A 23,371-nucleotide genomic window follows, 5' to 3' on the forward strand; every position below is an offset into this window, starting at 1 on the left:
GATTCGACAAGCTCTACAATTTCAGATTATAATTTTGTTATTCCCATTGACATCTCCTCTGGACCTATGAACAAAACACAACGTGCTGGAGCAACTCAGCGGGTCAGGCAACATCTATGGAGGGAATCGACAAACAACGTTTCAGTCCAAAGTGCCGTCTGTCCATTCCTCTCACAGATGCTGAATTCCTCTGGCATTTGTCTTTTGTTCAATACTCCAGCATCTGCAGTTTCTTGTACTTCCTCTAGATCTATTCTGTTTCTGTGTGAATCATTTTCATTTGTCTGCTTTGCACCTAATCTCTCCGATCAGCTTCACTGCTTCTTAAAACGTGAATAATATTTAAAATATTTTCAGATCCCCAAAACAAGAGGCAGCATTGTGAACCTATGGTGCTTCTCATCAATGCCCCAGCTGTACTGTAAATGTTAGCCCTGCTAACATCTGATTACCGATGATCATAATTAAAACTTATTTCCACTGAGATTCACTTGTGCACATCTAACTCCTGGATTTTGCTTCACGAAGCATCCATTCCCTACAGATTCTGCTTAAAATGGTTGAGTGTTTCCAACACATTGTTTTTGTCTTATTTTACAACATTCATTGTGTTTTGCTTTCGCAAAATGGTTATACCTGAGAATGGTTCAAAACAAGATGATAAAATTGTGTTAATAACCAAGGCATGAAATTACATAAAACCAACTAAATAATGAAAAGGCATCCATTATATAATGTACACCAAGGGGATATTACCATCCAATACCATCAGATATTTAAAGGTGGAGATGTGATTAATAGCACTTATTATGAGGTATGCCTGCTCTTTACTTAAGATCTAACTGATAGCAATAGTAATTGTTAATATGAATTGTTAACTGATCGTAATTGCAAGGCATAGAGTGGGATTTACTACTGTTTGTCATTTATAGAAAGAATGAAGAAGCCAGCGTTTAATTCGCAGACATTACACGATTAACATTTGTGTCTGCATGATTGTTACCTGCTTCTGACCCACAGTGGTCTGTGTGGAGCTTGTCCTCCTGGTGCAGTGGTCATTGCAGCTGGCATTCTCAGTGTGTGTGTGAGCAGAGGACTCACCATCTTCAGAGTTTGCCTGAGGCATGTCAGATTGTGCCATCTCAGTGCAGGAAGGGAATGCAGCGCAAGCAGAGGGAACAGGGCAAACAAAGAACAGCAAAAGTGGAACAAAGGCAACAGGCCAAAGGAAAGGATTATGCAAAAAAGAGAAAAATGTAATGTGATCTGGTTAAAAAAAACGGTAGCAAAATAACAAAGAATTTCAGCAAAATTAATAGGCATCACTACAGAAATAGGCATCACTACAGAAATCAAATGGCCTCTGATCTACTTATGCCACTCTAAGTTAATTTGCCAGGGCAGTAGTAATCTAGCCAAATCTTTCAGTCTGAAGAAGGGTCTTGACCCAAAATGTCCCCCGTTCTTTCTTTCCAGAGATGCTGCCCGTCCCGCTGAGTTACTTCAACATTTTGTGTCTACCTTTGAATCATAGACGGAACAGCAGAGAAACTGGCCCTTCGGCCCACCATGTGCATGCCATCCATTTTGCTCATCTACACGAATCCTAATTTTCTAAATTAGGTCTGTATCCTTCATTGCCTTTCCTATTCAAATGCCCGTTTCATTGCAATATGATAGGACTTACCTACAATTGGAAAGGGAGAAGGTGAAATTGGATGTGTCGGCATTACAGCTGAGCAAACGGGACTACCGAGGCACGAGGGAGAAGCTGGCAAAGATTGACTGGAAAGGGGCTTTAGTAGGAATGACAGTAGAGCAGCAATGGCAGGAATTTCTGTGGATAATTCGGAAGGTGCAGGTCATTTCATTCCAAAGAGGAGAAAGATTCCAGGGGGAGAATAAGACCACCATGGCTGACATGGGAGGTCAAGGACAACATTAAAACAAAAGAGAAAGCATATATTGCAAAGATTAGTGGGAAGCCAGAGGATTGGGATGCTATTAAAGAACATCAAAATGTAATTAAAAGGACAATACAGAGAGAAAAGTTGAAGTACGAATGTAAGCGAGCTAATTATATAAAAGAGGATAGCAAGAGTTTCTCCGGATATATAAAGAGTAAAAAAGAGGCAAGAGTGGGTGTGGGGCTGCTGGAGAATGATGCAGAGGTGATTACGTGAAATCAAGAAATGGCAGAGGAATTTAAGAATCTTTTTTGCATCAGTCTTCACAGTAAAGACACCAGTTGTGTGTCTACAATCTTAGAGAGTCAGGTGGGTGGAAGTTAGTGGAGTGGTGATTACTAAGGAGAAGGTGCTTGGAAAACTGAAAGGTCTGAGGGTGGATAAGTCACCTGAACTGCACCCCAGGGTTCTGAAGGAGATTGTGGAGGCATTAGATGTGATATTTCAAGAATCACTGGAGTGGTTCCTGAAGATTGGACAGTTGTGAATATCACCCCGCTGTACAAGAAGGGAGCCAAGGAGAAGAGCGGAAACTAGAGGCTGGTTAGCCTGACTTTAGTGGCTGGTAAGATTTTAGAATCAATTATAAACTATGAGGTTACGCAGTACTTAGAAGTTCACGATAAAATAGGCCAAAGTCAGCATGGTTCATGAAGGAAAGATCTTGCCAGACGAATCTGCTGGAGTTCTTTGAGCAAGTTAATAGCAGGACAGGCAGAGGGGAGGCTGTACATGTTGTTTACCAAGATTTTTTAGAAGGCCTTCGATAAGGTGCCACACGTCAGGCTGTTAGGGAAGATGAGAGCCCATGGTATTAAAGGGAAGATACTGGCGTGGATAGTGGGTTGGCTGGATGGCAGACGGCAAAGAGGCGATAAAAGGTGCTTTTTCAAGTTGGCTGCCAGTGACTAGCATAGTTCGTCAAGGGTCAGTGCTGGGGCCGCTTCACATTGTATATTAATGTTTTGGATAAAGGGATTGAAGACGTTGTGGCCAAGTTTGCAGATAATGCTAAGATAGGTGGAGAGGCAGGCAGTGTAGAGGAAGCAAGGACTGCAGGAGGACTTGGACAGGTTAGGAGAGTGGGCAGAGAAGTGGCAGATGAAATGCAGTGTATCAAAGTTTGGAGTCATGCATTTTGGTATTGAGAATAAATGCATAGATTATTTTCTAAATGGAGAGAGAATCCAGAAATCGGAAGGGCAAAGGGACTTGGGAGTGCTGATACAGGACTCCAAAAAGTGAATTTGCAAGTCGAATCAGTAGTGAGGGAGGCAAATTCAATGCTGGCATTTATATCAAGAGAACTGGAATACAAAAACAGCGATGTAATGCCGAGGCTCTATAAGGCACTGGTCAGGCCGCATTTGGAGTACTGTGAGCAAATTTTGGCCACATATCTGAAGAAGGATGCGCTGGCTTTGGAGAGGGTCCAGAGGAGGTTTACAAGAATGATTCCAGGAATGAGTGGGTTAGCATATAATGAGCGTTTGACAGCACTGGACTGCTACTCGCTGGAGTTTAGAAGGTTGAGGGGGGACCTCATTGAAATGTACAGAATAATGAAAGACGTAGATAGAGTGGATGTGGAAAGGATGTTTCCACTGGTGGGAGTGTCTAGGACCAGAGGTCATAGCCTCAGAATTAAAGGGCACTCTTTTAGCAAGGAGGTGAGGAGAACCATTTTTAGTCAGAGGGCAGTTAATCTGTGGAACTTATTGCCAGAGGGCTGTGAAGGCCAAGTCAGTAGATATTTTTAAGGCAGAGATAGACAAATTCTTTATTAGAATGGGTGTCAAGGGTTATGGGGAGAAGGAAAGAAAATACAATTTCAGGCAGAGATCACAGCCATGATTGAATGGCAGAGTAGGCTCGAATGGCCTAATTCCACTATAACGTGATATGTATCCGATTCCATCTTCCACTGGAAGTGGGTTCCAGATATTCACCACTGTGCGTAAAACAAAATCCCTCAAATCCTCTTTAAAACTCAGTCCTCCCTTTTAAACATGTGCCCCCTTGTTTATGATATGCCGCATACCAATCAACATGAAGGTTGAACACACTTACTCAGAATGCACAGGGATAAGTTCTGTACCCTTGGAGGTGAAGATCATAGAAAATAGGTGCAGGAGTAGGCCATTCGGCCCTTCGAGCCTGCACCGCCATTCAATATGATCATGGCTGATCATCCAACCTGCCTTCTCCCCATACCCCTGATCCCTTTAGCCATAAGGGCCACATCTAACTCCCTCTTAAATATAGCCCATGAACTGGTCTCAACTACCTTCTGTGGCAGAGAATTCCACAGATTCACCGCTCTCTGTGTAAAAAATGATTTTCTCATCTCGGTCCTAAAAGATTTCCCCCTTATTCCCTGTGAGAGAATAAAAGCTCAACATTTTTTTACCTCGTTCAACCACGCTAAAAATCTAGCAATTGCCCACATTGCTCCCATGAAGGGCATTTCTACGTAGTCATAAATTGGTGAACAGATGGCATATAAACAGATATTTATGCCATGCATCCTCCCTGTAGCTTGAGTCCATCACTTTACGCCCATGCCTTGGCCCTAAACCATCCATGGATGGGAACACATTACCTTGAATCACACCGCCTTGTATACTTGTTTCAAATCCATCTCAAATTATTTTCCTCCAAGTTTCTCTGGGGTTACCTTAACAGTTTTAGAATGGATTCAGGAACGAGAGAGTCTATAGGCAAAATCTCTCAACCCTAGAACCATGCTAGCATAGATTTCTGCAATTTCTCACAGACCTTGAAATTGGATGCGATGTTCCAGTTGTAGCCTAATTAATATTTTACAATGACTCAACATCACCTCCAATGCTTTTAGTAATCGCACTCCCGACATATCTCGTCAGTTTCAATAATCTGTCCACACATATAATCTCTGTTCCTGCACACCATACAGGACAGTGCCATACAGTGCATGGCGATTTTCCTCTTTACCTGTTAAAATTTCACCTGCTACTTGATTTATTTTTCAGTTCTGCCAATTGTCCCATGTAGTCTATTAATATTCAGCTAACTAAATATCAATTTAGTGTCATCAGCAAATTTTACCATCCAAAAAAAAGCAGTGGACTGAAAACGGACTCTCAGTGGAATACACTGCCTCCCATTTTCTAGTTTGAAAACGTTTTATCACATTTGTCTGCTTTCAGGTAATTCAGCCCATTGTATCTGTACGGACTCCATGCAAGAGTATGCCAGTCTCCCACTCTCTTCCCAGAGAATGCAAACATTTTCCTTTCCGATACTTATCCAGTTCCTTTTGAGTCTTTAACCACTTCCACTCCTGTCCGCAGAAGTGAATCCCAACCCTAATCATTTGGTGGCTAAAGGCTTTTCCCCATTTGCCACATTGTTTTATATTTCACTTTCATTCACTGTTCTCTTGTCCTTGGTCTTTCTGCCATGGGGGACAGATTCTATCTACATTTTCTCTTTCAGGATTTTAAATAGATCCAACACAACCCCATCACAACCTTTTCCAAGAACCTCCATCCAGTTCCTCCAGTCGATTGATATAACTGAAGTCCCTTCTCCCTGGAATTAATTTAGTCAATCTTTTCTGCATCCCTTTAAAACTTTTCTATCCTATTCCAGCACGGAATAAAACAATCTACTAGCAGTGAAACCAATGTTTGTAAAGTCATTATGACTTCTTTATTCTGTGTCCCTATCTTTATCTTACAGTGCCCTCCATAATGTTTGGGACAAAGACCCATCATTTATTTATTTGCCTCTGTACTCCACAATTTGAGATTCGTAATAAAAAAAAATCACAAGTGGTTAAACTGCATGCTGTCAGATTTTAATAAAGACCATTTTAATACATTTTGGTTTCACCATGTAGAAATGACAGCAGTGTATATACATAGTCCTCCCATTTCAGGGCACCATCATGTTTGGGACACAGCAATGTCATGTAAATGAAAGTAGCCATGTTTAGTATTTTGTTGCATATCCTTTGATTGCTTGAAGTCTGCGATTTATGGACATCACCAGTGACAGGGTGTCTTCTTTGGAAATGCTCTGCCAGGCCTTTATTGCAGCCATCTTTAGCTTATGTTTTGTGAGCTAGTCCCCTTCAGTTTCCTCTTCAGCAGTGCTTGGGCAGTTCCTTCTCTCCTCCATACTTTGCTCTCTCCTTCATTCTGATATATGTTAATCTTCGTCTCATCTGTCCACAAGACCTTTTTCCAGAACTGTGGTTGCTCTTTTAAGTACTTCTTAGCAAACTGTAACCTGGCCATCCTATTTTTGAGGTCTGCATCTTGCAGTGTAGCCTCTGTATTTCTGTTCATGAAGATTTCTGCAGACAGTGGTTATTGACAAATCCACACCGACTCCTGAAGAGTGTTTCTAATCTGTTGGACAGGTTTGGGGGATTTTTCTTTATTATAGAGAGAATTCTTCTGCCATCAGCTGTGGAGGTCTTTCTTGGCCTGCCAATCCCTTTGCAATTAGTAAACTCACCAGTACTCTCTTTATTCTTAATGATGTTCCAAACAGTTGGTTTTGCTAATGTTTGACTGATGTCTCTAACAGTTTTATTCTTATTTGTCAGTCTCATAATGGCTGATTTAACTTTCATTGGTACAACTTTGGTCCTCATGTTGATAAACAGCAATAAAAGTTTCCAAAGGTGATGGAAAGACTGGAGGAAAGACTAGGTGCTGAGAGCTCTCTTATACCTGCATTAACAAGGCAATTAAACACACCTGAGCAATTACAAACACTTATGAAGCCATGTGTCCCAAATATTATGGTGCCCTGAAATGGGGGGGGACTATGCATAAACACAGCTGTAATTTCAACATGGTGAAACCAAAATGTATAAAAATGGCCTTTAATAAAACCTGACAATGTGCACTTTAACCACGTGTGATTTTCTCTATTACAAATCTCAAATTGTGGAGTACAGAGACAAATAAATAAATGATGGGTCTTTGTCCCAAACATTATGGAGGGCACTGTATGCTTTTGGGATCCACCACATCACTGAGCTATTTGATAATGGTCTTGTATTCAAGGTTTGCTGATGCGTTGTGTTTGTAATGTATCTGAAGGGTTGTTCTAGTTTAGTATGTTTAGAGAGGATATATTGGGACAAGAGTTCAAGATGAATTTCATGGTGTTTTTTGGGGGTTGCTCATTATTTACGTATTCTTCAAATACATAATACTCTAGTTGGTATAGTCTTAATAATGGCATTGCAGACATTCAGAGATTCTATCTGATTAAAATGGAATTTGAACAGAATCTGGCAAGTTTGAATTCATTTACAATTGACTTGTGATGAGAGTAAATTAGCTATCCGGCTCTTTGTTCAAGGTGACTTGGCTTTGCGTGACTGCTTTCTGTGATTAATTGAACTGATCTGATTGTGCCAATGGCAACTGTACATTAAGTCCCATCAATATAATTGATAAGGTCGTGTCTGCCTACCCTTACCCACCCTGTCAATAACTTTGCCCCTGCTTGATCTAACACTGGAAGCATTAAACAGCCCAGGCTGCACCCATGGGGAGAGGTGACAACCCAGAACTGATCTCTTCCTGTAATGTCTTGTCTCCAGATTCAGATTCAGTAATGTCTTACAGAGACAACGAAATGCATTCCACCCATTCTGGGGATGTGAGTGCAGATGCTGGAATGTTGACCAGAAGATAAATTGCTAGTGGGACATAGCAGCCCAGCCAATGTCGTTGGGTTTACCATCTATGGGCAAACCTGTAACGTTGTTTGTCCAAAGATGCTACTTGACCCACTGGGTTCCTCCAGCAGTTTGTTGTTGTTTTGCCTAACCTGCGGAGTATTGCCAGTATATTCTGTTCTGTTTTTGGCATCCATACCACATTTGATCATCGATGCAGATTAGGAACAGTTTCCATTCCTGTAAGATATTCTATTAACATGGAGTCTCTTCCTCTCTGTCATCCGATTTCCTTCATGACCTGCAAATTGTTTTCTGTGTTTTGGTGAAATGACTCCCATTGGTAATTTCAACATCGTTTAGTTTAGTTTGGAGATACATCGCGGAAACACGCCCTTCGGCCCACCGGGTCTGCACCAACCAGTGATCCCCGCACATTAACACTGTCCTACACCCACAAAGGGACAAATTTTCATTTACCAAGCCAATTAACCTACAAACCTGTCTTTGGAGTGTGAGAGGAAACCGAAGATCTCGGAGAAAACCCACGCAGGTCACGGGGAGAACGTACAAACTCCATACAGGCAGCATCCGTAGTCAGGATCGAACCCGGGTCTCCGGCGCTGCTTTCGCTGTAAGGCAGTAACTCTACCGCTGCACCACCGTGACCTCCCTGTTGTCAGCCCTGTTCACAGTCTATCTCTGCACTGTCCATGTGGTCCTAATTTATCCTTTTCTTCGAGAGTGCAATTTTATTTTAAACTTATTTCTCCAGCCAACTCTTGTTCCCTCTTATTTAGGCATCCATCCATATTTTGTTACTCTTGCATAGGTTTTTTTGGTTATCTTTTCCATTACTTAAATTATGGAGTGTTTCTTTTATATTTCTGCAGAATTTCTCTTTCTAACATCCATGTCTGTCTCTGCCCCTTCCTTGTCCACATACTCTCACTCTTTCTGCCTATGGGTTACTCTAATTGATTGTCATCCTTCCTGAGCTAATAAACATTTCTGCCGCGGGGCTGGCGGTGGAATTGTGAAGCAAATACATTTATGGTGAATGGGAATCATCCTGACTTGATTAATTGTAGCCCCTGGGCTTCAATGTAGATAAAGGACATCCCATACACCTTATATAAGCTGCTTGCAGGCACAGTCTCTTAGTCGCTGTGAGATCAACCTCTAGAGTTTGGCTGGTTTAACATTCCATCAAATGGCAAGACCTAAGGGTGAGATGGGAGCAACATTTCTCGGAGATAACATCAGAACATTTTCATGATGCTTCATTTCTTGAACAATCACATGCATGCATCTGTAGATGACTTTTTTAAAATATGATCGACGAGTTTCCATGAATGGAATGAATATCAATGTGTTTATATAATCCAGATGGTTGTTCAACTGAGTGTATATAAATGGTGTTACATGGTCCATCTAGAAATGATGCATATGTTTCTCCAAGTTTGATTTAAATGCACATGTCCAATGATGTGGTACACAGAAGTGCGTGGTGCAGCTACAATTGTTTTATTTTTGAGATGTGGGAAATAGAACAAGTGAAGTATTGTAATGCTGAAAGTTTGAAATGGGACCAAAATTACGGGAAATCAAGAAATCGGGCAGCATCATTAGGCAGAAAAACAGTGTTAATGTTTGTAGATCTATGACGTTTCATTCCAACTGATGAACCTTGCACATGTTGTAAGTTTTCAGCAAGAGCAACTTTGGAGGAGAGGTGAGAACAAAAGGGAGGAATTGCAGTGTGGTAGAAGGCAGGTGTGAATAAGTGAAGCAGCATCTTCTGACTGAAACACTGGGAATAGCGGTTAAGATTTGAAATTATTAAATTCTATGCAGCATTGGGAAGACAGTGGAAGATACAGTGCCTTCCATAATGTTTGGGACAAAGACCCATCATTTATTTATTTGCTCTGTATCCCACAATTTGAGATTTGTAATAGAAAAAAATCACATATGGTTAAAGTGCACATTGTCAGATTTTATTAAAGGGTATTTTTATACATTTGGTTTCACCATGTAGAAATTACAGCTGTGTTTATACATAGTCCGCCCATTTCAGGGCACCATAATGTTTGGGACACATGGCTTCACTGGCGTTTGTAATTGCTCAGGTGTGTTTAATTGCCTCCTTAATGCAGGTATAAGAGAGCTCTCAGCACCTAGTCTTTCCTCCAGTCTTTCCATCACATTTGAAAACTTTTATTGCTGTTTATCAACACGAGGACCAAAGTTGTGCCAATGAAAGTCAAAGAAGCCATTATGAGATTGAGAAACAAGAATAAAACTGTTGGAGACATCAGCCAAACCTTAGGCTTACGAAAATCAACTGTTTTGAACATCATTAAGTAGAAAGAGAGCACTGGTGAGCATACTAATCGCAAAGGGACTGGCAGGCCAAGGAAGACCTCTATAGCTGATGACAGAAGAATTCTCTATATAATAAAGAACCCCCCCCCCCCCAAAAACAGCTGTCCAACAGATCAGCTGTCTCTAACAGTTTTTTTTTCTTGTTTCTCAGTCTCATAATGGCTTATTTGACTTTCATTGGCACAACTTTGGTCCTCATGTTGATAAACAGCAATAAAAGTTTCCAAATGTGATGGAAAAACTGGAAGGAAATTCAAGGTGCTGAGAGCTCGTATAACTGCATTGTGAAACCATGTGTACTAAACATCATGGTGCCCTGAAATGGGGGTACTATGTATAAACACAGCTGTAATTTCTACATGGTGAAACCAAAATGTATAAAAATACCCTTTAATAAAATCTTACAATGTGCACTTTAACCACACGTGATTTTTATCTATTACAAATATCAAATTATGGAGTACAGAGGCAAATAAATAAATTATGTGTCTTTGTCACAAACATTATAGAGGGCACTGTATGTTTCTGGCAGTAATATTAGGGCATGCACTCAAATCAGCAAGTTTGAAGGTGAAGTGGAACAGATTTTATAACAGCAACTGATCAATATTTAAATAGTGGTGTGAAACGCATGCCAAGGATTTCAATTGCTTACTGAGGTGCTGTGAGGCACAGCAATATTGCACAAGCAGAATCTATTATAAAGTGCATACAATAGCAAGAAACACACGGATTTAATTCTCTCATCACGCCAACCAAATCACAAATGGAACTTTTGACCTTGGAGCTCAAGCAATTGCTGCACTAGTCTGTCGGACATCAATTCCTGCTGTTCCGTTTTTTTTTTACTTATTAAAACAGTCGAAGGGAATTAATCTCTAATAAGAAACTCCACAGGGTTTCTCAAGGATAGCCGAGACATCACGCGTGGTGGCCACAGGAGATTCCGAGCCCTCGTATTTATAGAGTACGCATGAAGTAGTCAGTGCCGACGCAGAGAAAGAGAAATCATAACACAGCCACATACCTCAACAATGTCCGTGTGACAGGCCATGTTCCCAGTCAATCTCAGCAACAATCAGTGGGCACAAGGAGGAGACAGTGCCTGCTGTTCCCTAGCACCGCAATGAGTCACAGCTCTCCAAACAGATACTGTTACTCCACATCATTGACATATTCCCACCCACTATCGGCATTGACTGGGTATCCACACCGACCACGGACTGCAGGAAAATTAGAACACATCCCTATGGTAAGCCTGGGACAACAGCCGCATACTTTAAATCCAAATTGATAGAGGGAGCAAATGGGTTTTTTAGTAACCCCTCGAATGCCATGTCATAGCCTTTATTCCAGGCAGTCTCACAGCTATATCCAATGATAAAAACAGGCACAGAGTAAAGGATAAACAAAAAGTTAGTTTTGATTTACTATTATTAGCCACTGTTAAATATTCCTGAAATGCCACTAGATGAAAACAGTTGTCACAACAAGAAAAGATGAAACAAGGACATTTAAAAACAACCCAACAAAACTGCGTTAAACAGGCTTCAAGTGTATTCCAACACCAACTCCTACCAATTTGATTTAAATTATTGGCAAAGCAATAACAACATGGAAGGAACTCTAACTTTTTTTTACTGCCGTTCTATAAAAATCTGTTAGTTCGTAATATGGAGAAGCAATTGGTACAATTAACCATCAGTTTTTGTATTTCATGCTGTTGGTTGGTCACTGGATATTTGGGGATTTATTTTCATCAGTTCACATTCCTCTCTCAAAATTCAAAAGCACCATAGATCAGAGATTGAGAAATACAAACAGAACATGTTGAAATGATCAGCAGGTCAGGCAGCATCTGTGGAGAGATAAACAGGGTTGTCTTTCTGATTGCATTAACTGTTTCTCCTTCTGCAGATGTTGTTGGAATTTGATTTTTCCGGCACTTTAAAAAAATATATAATTTGCTGCTTTCTTGAAAGACTTGAATGATAATATGATGGTATCAATAAGAATAATGTTTTATCTTTTTGTTTTTATATATACAAATTCTCTTTTAAACACTTAACTAGATTTACATAGAGACTGGGAGGTCTATACTCAATGTGTATTTTGACACTGGACTCATACTCAGGTTATATGTGTTATTAATGTAATCCTGATCCCTATGTATCAATATCATTGTTATGGTTATCATTATTTTTTTTGTTTTGTTTTTGTTTTTGTAAAAAAATGAATCAAGAGATTTTAAAAGAGAATAATCATATTTCTCTACAATTCATTTGACTTGGCATCATGTTCAGCACAGATGTTGTGGGCTAAAGGACCTGTTCCTCTGTTGTAGGGAGTTTCTGAACGGAGCTTCTGTTCCAGAGTGGCTGTCAGATGATAATTAAATACGATTGCAATTTACAGGAGCAAACATTTACAGGACAACTCCATGGTTGTGGAGTTTCCAATGCAACCCGTGATTTCACTGTTGGCTTTCCACCCATGTACAGTCCACAGCATGGCCCCTGGTGCCAACACTGGGATGCCTGGCCATAACTACATGCTGTGCCAAGCAGCAGCAGCCAAGCTTTTAGGTCTCATCATGGCTCAGCCCTCTGGTTCTGGCCTCAAACTGCAAACTCATCAGCCAGCCAAATAAAAACAGAAAATACTGTAATCATCATCAGACCAGGCAGGGAAAAACTGACGACAAGGCACAAAAAGCTGCAGTAACTCAGCGGGACAGACAGCATCTTTGGAGAAAAGGAATAGGAGACCCTTCTTCACATTGCGGTTGAGAGAAAAACTGAATTAGGTTTCAGGTCACATTAACTGTTTCTCTCTCTGCAGATGTTGGTGAACCCATCATTTTCAGCAATTGTTTTGCACCAGCCACTCTTGTTGTCCCAGAGAACGGCCTCTTGAACCAGAATATTAGCATCCATATGAGAAGTATTTTGGTTCACACTGCTGTTTCTATCAGGCATTGCCCGTTAAATAATTAAGATTTATTGAAAAGAATATTGAAGTACATTTAATGCCTATCGAAATAAAGCGCTCAGCTTTTTCCCCCGGGTTGGTGTTGCAATAGTTCCCGCTAGACATAGAATCATACAGCACAGAAACAGGCCCTTCGGCCCAACATGCCCAGGTATGAACTGTATTCTGCTTCTCAGTCCAGTATTAAGGGAACACATCCCTGGATTTGGTCCTAGCATGGTGGAAAAGAAAGTCCAATGCTCCTGCACTGCAGATCTAGAACATACAGACATGGTCACTGATGCTTGTTCATATTGTTCAGCACCATCCAGCCCAACATTTTGTTTCGGGTAGCCAGCCTCAGCAATCTAACCCTGTAAGGAAACATTAACTGCTATTTTATAGTAACAAATCTCGCTGTTGATGAATTGTGTGCCTCGATACTGTTAACGTCCCTCAGGCAAGTCTGATGTTAGAAAATTGTCAGTAGCATATACAAAATTACCTCAACAATCTCTGGCAAAAGTGCTGACTGGAGCTAAGACACAGAGAATAGTGCACATGGTACATTACTGTGCAGCTCACTGTACACCTTTAATGTCTCAAGAAACTACAGATGATGGAATCTTGAGCAAAACACTATATCCTGGAGGAATTTAGTGGGTCAGGCAGCATCTGTGGAGGGAAAGGCCAGATGACCTTTCAGGCCGGGACCTTTCTTCAGACTGCCTGGCTTTATCCTGCCCTCACCTTTTAGTTTAGAGATACAGTGCAGAAACAGGCCCTTTGGCCCACCGAGTCCACACTGACAGCGATCCCCGCACGCCAATGCTATCCTACACACACTAATTGACAATTTATATTCATACCAATCCAATTAATCTACAAACTTGTACGTCTTTGGAGTGTGGGAGGAAACGGGAGCTTCCAGAGAAAACCCATGCAGGTCACGGGAAGAACGTACAAACTCCGCACAGACAGCAACCGTAGTCAGGATCGAATCCGGATCCCAGGCGCTGCAAGGCAGCAACTCTACTGCTTCGCCACTGTGCCGCCCTTTTCCAGCTTTATCCTCTCTACTACGTCAGGAACATCCCTCAAGTTCCTCCAGCACCTTGCTTGCCTTTTGTACACCCTTGTTTATTGGCATATTGTAAATGAGTTTCCAACGCTTTAAATATTTTATTTTCTGGACCAGAGTGACTGGTTGGAATTGATGTAATAGTTACTATGGTGTTGAAAGGGGACATGCTATTAATTATGAGCCCTAACATTCTGATTTAATGGGACGTTAACATGAAAGTACAGCAATTCTTACCAATAAAATGAAAAGGCAAATAATGCAACGGTGCTTGTGGGATATAAAAGTTCATGAAGCGAATCGATCAGCATGTTTTGGAAATTCACAACTCTTGCTGTTCATTCAGTACAAATTAATAGTGGCATACATTGCCAACATGCTGCTATTTGTCCAGTAAATACAGTCACCACTTAATGGAATATGGTAGAAACTGAGTGTTGAATGTGGGGGAGTTTGCAATGGAAGGTGTTACACACTGCAGCAACATGCTGAGACTGTAGATGACAGGGAATAAACAGACACTGATTACTGATGTTTATTAATGTTTTCCAACATTCACGACATTCCTGTTTTCCCCTCTTCAAGAGATTCTGCAACCTATTAAGTATTTTGTGTGTATTTTGCATTGTTTAATTTCAGATTTTAAACATTAATAAATAGTTTTGTACCAGGAAAGCTTGCCAAGAACCCCCCCCAAAGTGGCTCAAAATTAAGATGCATGTATTATTTATTAAGATTTATTCAGAATTTACTGGAAGCCAATATGAATGAGCAAGAAAAATGATTATGGGGGAAAGAACTGGTGAGAGTGGTGAGAAGGCACAAATCAAAGATGTTTGGAGGACCTCATGTATGCACAGGTTGAAATCAGTTTCAATTAACAATGAATCTATCCACAGTATTTTGCGGACAGTAGACAATGAACAAGATGGAGCGTTTTCTTCACATGAATAGCAAATCCAATATTTACAGATTATGCGCTTCATTGACACCTTCCCCTCAGCTAACAATGATCCATTCTAAATTTTCCTTGAACTTTGTCCTCTTTGATATCCCGTTTTCACACCTTGCCCTTCCATATTTCTAGGTCTCCCTTTCCTATGACTGTCTGAAGAAGGGTCTCAGCCGAAACGTTAGCCATTCCTTCTCTCCAGTGATGCTGCCTGACCCACTGAGTTAATCCAACATTTTGTGTCCATCTGCAACATTTATAATATTGCAAAGACCTCAATACATCAGAAATGCTGCCAGAGCAAGCACGCATCTCCGTAATAGCTCAAAACCAGGTTAGTAAATCATACAAAAGTTGTACACTTTAAAATAACATCTAATGCATTGCTGGACATATTTGATGACCCAATTGCTGGTTTCCTTATTTTGTACATTTGTGCTCTATAACGGCCAGTTTCCTGCAATGCCACAACATCCCACAAACAACTGCTAAACCTTGTTAACTATAAATTCCAAAACCAGACCGAGAGGCAGAGTTCCAGTACAATTTGGGCAAGTACTGTGACCAGCGACGTATAGTTTTGTGAGAAGCACAGTGGTGCAGCAAGGAGAGTTGCTGCCTCACAGGTCCAGGGTTCAATTCTGTCCTCCAGTGCTGCCTGTGTGGAGATTCCCTTGGGTGCTTCATTTTCCTCTCATGTTTCCAGGACGTGAGTTGGTAGGTTAACTGGCCCGAGTAATTTGCCCCGGTCAGGTAGGTGAATAGAACAACCTGGGAATGTGGAGAGAATGAGTGCAAGGGAAAATTAGGGGGGGGGGGGGGGGGGGGAGAAATAGGATTGTTCTGTGAGCTGGCATTGACTCAGTGGGCTGAAATAGCTTTGTTATGATGCAGGAGCCATAACGGTTCTCACTAGGGATTCTTCTCCTGCCTTTTTCATGTAGAATAAATTCCTAGCTCAATAGGACTGAGCACTGCAGTAAATGCAACATCGAAAGCTGTATACATTGAAGGACATTAAATAGATGTTTAAGTGCCATAATTAGATATTAACCACCTAAATTTTGATTAATTAGATGTTACATTTTGGAGCTAATAAACCAGCGTTTCCTGACCTGAAACCTAATCACAGTCTTAGTAACTCTTACCATGAAATGTCTGCTAGTTTAGGATAGTCCCTGCAATTGACAGCGTTACGCACTGCAACGACATGCTGAGAATGTAGATGACAAGGATGGATAAACAGGCACCGATAGCCGACTTTTATGAATGTTTTACGACAGTGATGACATTCCTATTTCTCCTTCTCTCAGAGCTTCTGGACCTGCTGAGTATTTTCTGCACATTCTGCTTTTTTAAATTTCAGACTTTCAGCTCTAAGGACACACTGGTTTTAATACTGAGCATTCGGGTAAGAATAAAAGACACAGTGCAGGAAGAATCGGAAGATATTGGAAATGGTGTGGCTCAAGATGAAGAATGTATGTGTTACATATTAAGACTAGTTTGGTTTGTGTCTTTGACCAATATTTAGGGTGGTAAAGAGGTATCAGTCACTGGCAGAGGTAAACAAACTCAATTAGAATTGAGTACAATGCAGAGTGCAAGAATAAACAGCTCGGAGTAGGAAGATTTGCAAGGCACAAATACGTAGGCACAATAAGGAAAATCAGGCTTTGAAACATGCAAATATTAATCTATATGGAAGGATTCACCAGGCAGGAATAATCAGGCACAATTCAAAGCATGGGAATCACAACACAAATTTATAACGCATTGTTAGAAAAGATGGGATGCACTGCAAAGGAATAATCAGGCACAGAATTCCAAGCTGGATTTACAACACAGGCACAATTGGAAAAGATGCTATTCACAATGCTGGGATAATCAGGCACAAATAGAGGAATGCCGTTCACAAGGCAGAAATAATCATGCACAGTTAGAACCGAGTGGATTTGCAGGGTAGGAACAATCAAACATAATTAGCAGGGGTGAGAACAATCACTTCAAATTAGAAAGATCTGTTTTCACAGCAAAATAAAGTAATGACACAGAGGAATGATTCAAACTGATGGGAATCACAATGCCAGAGTAATTAAACACAACCACAAAAGGCTCTAATGAAGCTGGAATTGTTAGATTACTATTTGTGATGGTGTGGATTGTAAAGCTAAAATGGGTTGAACTGACTATCCAAGTTTCATTTCTCCAATTGATAAATCACAAATCACAATAATCACAAATATTGATTTCTCCAACTTCAAGTAATCCCTGCACTCCCTCTCTCCATCCCTCCCCCACCCAAATCACACCAGGTTCCCGTTCTCACCTAGCAAACAGCTAACAATGGCCTATTTCTTTGTCATCGTTACTTTTTTGCATATCTTTCATTCATTTGTTCTGGATCTCTCTGTACATCACTGTCTTTATCTTTTGTTTCTCTTTCCCCTAATTATTCTGAAGATGGGTCTCAACCCAAAACACCACCCATTCCTTCTCCGTCTGAAGAAGGGTTTTGGCCCGAAACGTCACCCACTTCCTTCGCTTCATAGATGCTGCTGCACCCGCTGAGTTTCTCCAGCATTTTTGTGTACCTTCTTTCTCCAGAGATGCTGAGTTACTCCAGTATTTTGTGTCTATCCAAGTTAATTTGGTAATGGATTCTTAGACACGGATTATTAATAAATCTGATTAAATTGTGAGGTCGGAATCACAGATTAATGAAAAGTGGTTCTGTAATACAAAATTAATGATACAAATTGTTTGCAGTTCTAGGTCAGGAAGCGGAGTGTATGCCTATTGGTCAGAAAAGCTTGTATCATGAGCCATAAGCCTTACCAGGCTTAACAGAAAATGGATATATCCCAAACGAGCAGATGGTCAAAGTTTACATAAGCTTCCAGTACAGCACAAACAGTGATTGTATCCCTGTTTAACATATATTTTGTTGGATTTTGAACCATTTTTACTTTACCCAACCAGTAATTAAATTCTGCCAGATATCTAACCTTCTTAACGTTATGGCATATTTTAATTGTTTGAAGCAAAGTAGTATTTTTTCAAAGAACTGTTCTGCTAACACAGATGTACATCTGGAATTTCTACACAGTTTTTAAAATACTTCCTGCATAATTCTGGGGAGGTGAGAGGGGAAACATGATAGGAACCTGGGGCAGTTTTTTTTTTGCACAAAGGGCAGTGGGTATATGGAATGAGCTGCCAGAGGAGGCAGTTGAGGCACATACAATAATAACTTTAAAAAGTCAGGTACACAAATAGGAACGTTTGAGAAGGATATGGACCAAACACTGGCAAACTAGACTACTTTAGATGGGGCATCATGATTAGCACGGACAAGTGGGTCAAAGGGCCCGTTTCCATGCTGTATGATGACTATGTTTCAATAACTCTACAACTCCAGTGGAATTCCAGGAGAAAAATACCAATTCACACCATCACACCAATTCTGTTCCATCATAAACAACGATAAGAGGGTAGATTTCCCACATCAGTATATTGGCTCACCAAAGCACAGCCCTTCAAGAACACAAAGGTAAAAAGCAGAGACAATCACAAGAAACGTATCCCTTTTAAAATAAATAACTCGCTTGAGCACTTGAAGTTAAAAACGAGGACAGTGGAAGTACTCAGTGGGATAAGAAAATAGAATAGAAAATAGAAAAAAGCTTCAGGTCTAATTCCAGTGGTAATTCAAGTGTTTGCCATCTTGTTCCCAGATGCTCGGCAGCCATTGGATTTTGTAATTGCTCAAGTGTTTTCCTCAAATTATTTTTTCTCATCATTTTGCTTTCTGCATTGGATGTTGAGACATAAATAAGGTTTGTCGTGTATATATATTTAAAAAAAACTAAGTCAGGGTCCCTGAATGCGGCAACTCTCCCTGGGGTGCAGTTGGATTCATAGAAACATACAGCACAAAAGCAGGCCCTTCAAACTATCATCTCCATGCTGGTTTTGAAGCGCCTATCTATACTATTCCAAATTATCAACACTTGATCTGAAGGCCCAGAGATTCGGCTGTTCATCTAAATACTTCTCTGTGTTAGAGGTGCTCCATCATTCTCTCAGGCTGTACGGTCTTAATTCCAATAATCCTCTGGGTGGAAAAAGGTCTTGCTCAGATCTTTCCTCAAACTTTTCCCCATTACCCTAAACAGCTCCCCAATTTAGAATCCTATGCTATTTAAAAAATTAGCACCTACCACCTGTCTACGCCCATTATAACTTTGTATATCTCAATCAGGTCCTCCCCTTCCAAAGGGGACAAACCCATCCTTACCCAATCTCAACTCATAACTGCGACACTCCATCCTAAGCAACATCGTAGTTAATCTCATCCGCGCTCATTCTGGTGCAATCAACCCTTCCGACAGTTTGGCCACAGATCTGTATTCAGGAAACACAAGAAACTGCAGGCATCAGAATCCCGGACAAAATGCTGGACCCTTCTTCAGACCGATGGAATAGGGGGGGAGAAAGCTGGTGGGAGTGTGGAAAAGCCTGGCAAGTGATGTGTGGAATCAGGTGAAGGGTGGAGGTGTGATTGGCAGAGTGCCAGGTCCTTCCCAAGTCACAAACACCTGACATACATACAACCCATACATGGGAATGGGCATTTGGTAGACCATTGGTATGGATTCGCCAGCTGCTGTGGCCATGCCGTGTGGAAGCATCGATCACCTCCATACTTCCGACTCGCAAACTGCTCTTGTTATGAACAGTTCACAGGAATGGAACATAATCTGGGTACATAAATATCTAGATTACCACACTTCCCACTATCTACAACGCCACCAAGTTACAAGTCATCTGCAAATTTACTAATCATCCTTCCAAATACACAGCAATAATATGTAACAATCAGATTAATAGTAGGAGAGTGAGTGAGTGAGAGCGAGCGAGAGACATGAGCTAAATGGTTTCTTCCCAGGAACGTTTCTTTGCAGGAAATCAAAACGATTAAATCTATTGAGAGGATATATGCTGTGCATTAGATTTAACTATCTGTGAGTGATTAATGAGTAATTTTGATACATTTAGAAGCATTACCGCCAGTTTGGGAAAACACAGGAGAGCTTAAGCATGAAATGTTGTTTCTGCACAGCTAAATGTCCATTAGCACCGATTAGATATCATTTGCCAGAGATTCACATTCTCCCTACAAGTTTTCCCAAGTATGTTGCCAGAACTAGAGCGTCTGAGCTATAGGGAGAGGTTGAATAGACTGGGTCTCTATTCCTTTGAGTACAGGAGGATGGGAGATCTTAGAGTATAAAATCATGAGAGGAATAGATCAGGTAGACACACAGAGTCTCTTGCCCAGAGTAGAGGAATTGAGGACCAAAAGAGATAGGTGCAAGGTGGAGGGAAAAAGATTTAATAGGAATATGAGGGGTAACTTTTTCCACACAAAGGGTGGTGGGCTTATGGAACAAGTTGCCAGAGGAGGTAGTTGAGGCTGGGACTATCCCAACATTTAAGAAACAGTTAGACAGGTACAAGGACATAGTTACAGAGGACATAGGACAAGGTACATAGGACAAGTTTGGAGGGATATGGACCAAATGCAGGCAGGTGGGACGAGTGTAGCTGGGACATTTTGTCCACTGTGGGCAGGTTGGGCCAAAGGGCCTGTTTCCACACTGTATGACCAAGTTCATGCATTGGTCAAAAGCTATTATTGTTTACAAAATCTAGCACAATTCAAACATATATATTATGGCCACTTAGGTCTGATGAAAGTACAACAACCTGACATAATGGCATAACTGAGCTCCTGACTACTTGCAGTGTTTTTGTTTTGATACGAAGTGAAGTTTCATTTCAAGAAATCTACTCTATGTGTTAAGAGTTCAGTTGTAAGTGATTCTTCATAATAGTTTCAAATGTTATTACAGCGACACTGCAAAGGGATAAATAAGTGGCACTTGGGAGCTGCGACAAGCCTGAGCTCTGATCTCCAGCCACAGCCTGCGTCTGATTCCCTGCTCGCTCTGAACACCAGCACACTATCTGATGGCAGCAGTCACGGACGCACAAGGCAACACAAGCAATGCTTCCCGCAAGAGTGAGTATCCACATTCAGCAAACACATCAGAGGGAGGGAGGGAGGGAGGAGAGAGAGAGAGAGAGATAGAGAGCAAGAACAAAAGCAATAAGGAAAGAGAAACAACAGTCCTTCATCCCTCAGTCGATCTCTTTTCAACCATTACTGACCAGTCGATACATTCCTGAAAGATACCCCCTGTAATAGGGTCTCAGGGAACACCCGAATGCTATTAACATTGGACAAAGTGCAGCTACTGTTCAGCTTTCTCTCTGCTGCATACTGCCTCACTTACCATGCCTGGACTGCTCTGCGCTGCTGCAGCAACTGTTGTCTCTGGTGGATTTGTAGGATGCAGGGATTGTGGAAACTCTCCTTGGTTGAGGTGCTGAATATAAACTCTACTTCCCACTCTCAGTACACACACACACACACACACACACACAGGAAATAAAGCAGAAAGCCAGCTGACATGGCTCTGATTGGAGAGCTTCGGGATCAGATGACAGTGCCCTTGCTCGCCAAAGGGGTGATATAAATAGTCATTAATATGTTGAAGGATGGTTCGGGAAGGCATGCACACTGAGCTGCTCGGATCTCACATCCTGACAGCACACTGCTGAGGTGGGATATGGAATGGCAGATGCAATGCACTGGGGGAGGCTCCAGCACTGGCAGGAGGCACAAACAGGTGGCTGCTCACTTCCCTGTCCAGCCTGGTGGTTCCTGTTCTGCATCAAATGTGCTTGGCTTCCCTTTGTGACAGACCGCAAACTACCATGCTGCTTCCCACCACTAAACAGATTGCACCACTATCGCTGTGCTGGGTCTCCGTTCATCCGCCCCCTTCTCGGGGAACCGGCTCCCCACTCTCCCTACCCCCTCCCATCCTGGGTAACAACTCCCCCCCTCTACGCACCCTCCGGGGAACAGTTTCCCTCTCCCCCACCCTCCCGCAGAACAGCTCACTCCCACCCCAACCTCCCGGGTAACAGCTCCCCCTCTCCCCCACCCTCCCATATAAGAATCCTCCTCTCCCCCATCCTCCAGGAATAGATCCCCTCTTCACACACACACCCCCCTCCCCCTGGGGTATAAATCCTCCTTTCCCCCACTCCCACAGGGAATAGCTCTCTCCTCTCCCCCACCCACTCAGGATTCAACTCTCCCCTCACTCACACCCTCTTGTGGTACAGGTCTATCGCCCTTTGCAGGAATCTCCCTCCCCTTCCCTCTTTAGGTACATTCCTCTCCCTCACTCCCCCAAGAAACTGCTCTCCTCTTCTTTTCCCTCCTTGGCAGAGAGCCGGAAATAGGAGATTAGAGGCACAAGTAACGAAATAATGGAAGCAGACTTCAAGTGTGTAGGAAAGAACTGCAGATGCTGGTTTAAATTGAATCAAGCAGGAATCAATCAGTTAAATCAGCGGGACAGGCAGCGTCTCTGGAAAGAAGGAATGGGTGATGTTTTGGGTTGAGACCCTTCTTCAGACTTCAATCTACATATAAACTGGACAAATCCAATTTGAAGTTTACGATCATAGGGAGGAAATTGTTAGCGTTTAAAGAAATAATGCATAAGTTGCAAAAATAAAATCCTTTAAGACAAACAATTGCAAAAGAAAAGTACTTATCTGTGACTGACCAGAGGAGTTAAAGATAATATTAAGTCAAAAGAAAGTGACTCTCAAGTTCACAGAGTTAGAGCTGATGACTGGGAGCAACAGAGAAATTGCTAAAAGCAAGAGATAATAAAATTGTAACCTGGCAAGAAACACAAAAACAGAATGCACGAGCTTGTATTGAAATGCGTAAAATAAAAAGATTCACAAGGACAAATGTCATCCCCTTTCAGTCAAAGGCAGGGGAATTTATGAGCAGTAAGGACTAGCAGAGGAATTAAACAATGACCATGTGCCATCTTCAAACACACAAAATGTGCTCAGTATATTGTGGAATCAGGGGTGTAGAGAGCACAAAAAACTAAAGAATCAAGATATTAGTCAAAACCTGGTACCTGTACTAGTGAAGTGGGTGAGTTTGAAAGTTGATAAATCCCAAAGACCCAATGATCTCATAATTTTGAAAGAGGTAACTTTAGCAATAGTGGATCTTCTGGTTATCAAAATTCCAGGGTTGATTAGATTTCGGAATTGTTCTGTGCCTTTGAGGGTAGAGGACCCCACTATTTAAAGGCAGAGAGAATAAAATCAGGGACTAAATTATCTGACATCTGTAATAGCAAAGGTGCTGGAATAAG

General features: G+C 41.5%; 1 protein-coding gene across 6 annotated transcripts in view; it reads right to left on the reverse strand.

The window, feature by feature from the left end:
• The window catches only part of LOC129710754 (septin-4-like), a 65,384-nt gene extending 43,433 nt beyond the window's left edge, over positions 1-21,951 (reverse strand). The window contains exon 1 of one of the 6 annotated variants that reach the window (XM_055657980.1): positions 21,407-21,951. In XM_055657980.1, coding sequence (XP_055513955.1) covers positions 21,407-21,688 — 282 coding nt within the window. In that variant the 5' untranslated portion in view covers positions 21,689-21,951. Of the gene's footprint in view, positions 1-1,003; positions 2,086-11,068; positions 11,229-21,406 lie in introns of those variants that run through there. The other 5 variants (XM_055657979.1, XM_055657981.1, XM_055657977.1 and 2 more) reach the window with 5 other exon arrangements.
• Positions 21,952-23,371: the final 1,420 nt, after the last annotated feature.

Source organism: Leucoraja erinacea, chromosome 28, assembly GCF_028641065.1.
Source record: "Leucoraja erinacea ecotype New England chromosome 28, Leri_hhj_1, whole genome shotgun sequence".
NCBI classification, from domain to species: domain Eukaryota; kingdom Metazoa; phylum Chordata; class Chondrichthyes; order Rajiformes; family Rajidae; genus Leucoraja; species Leucoraja erinaceus.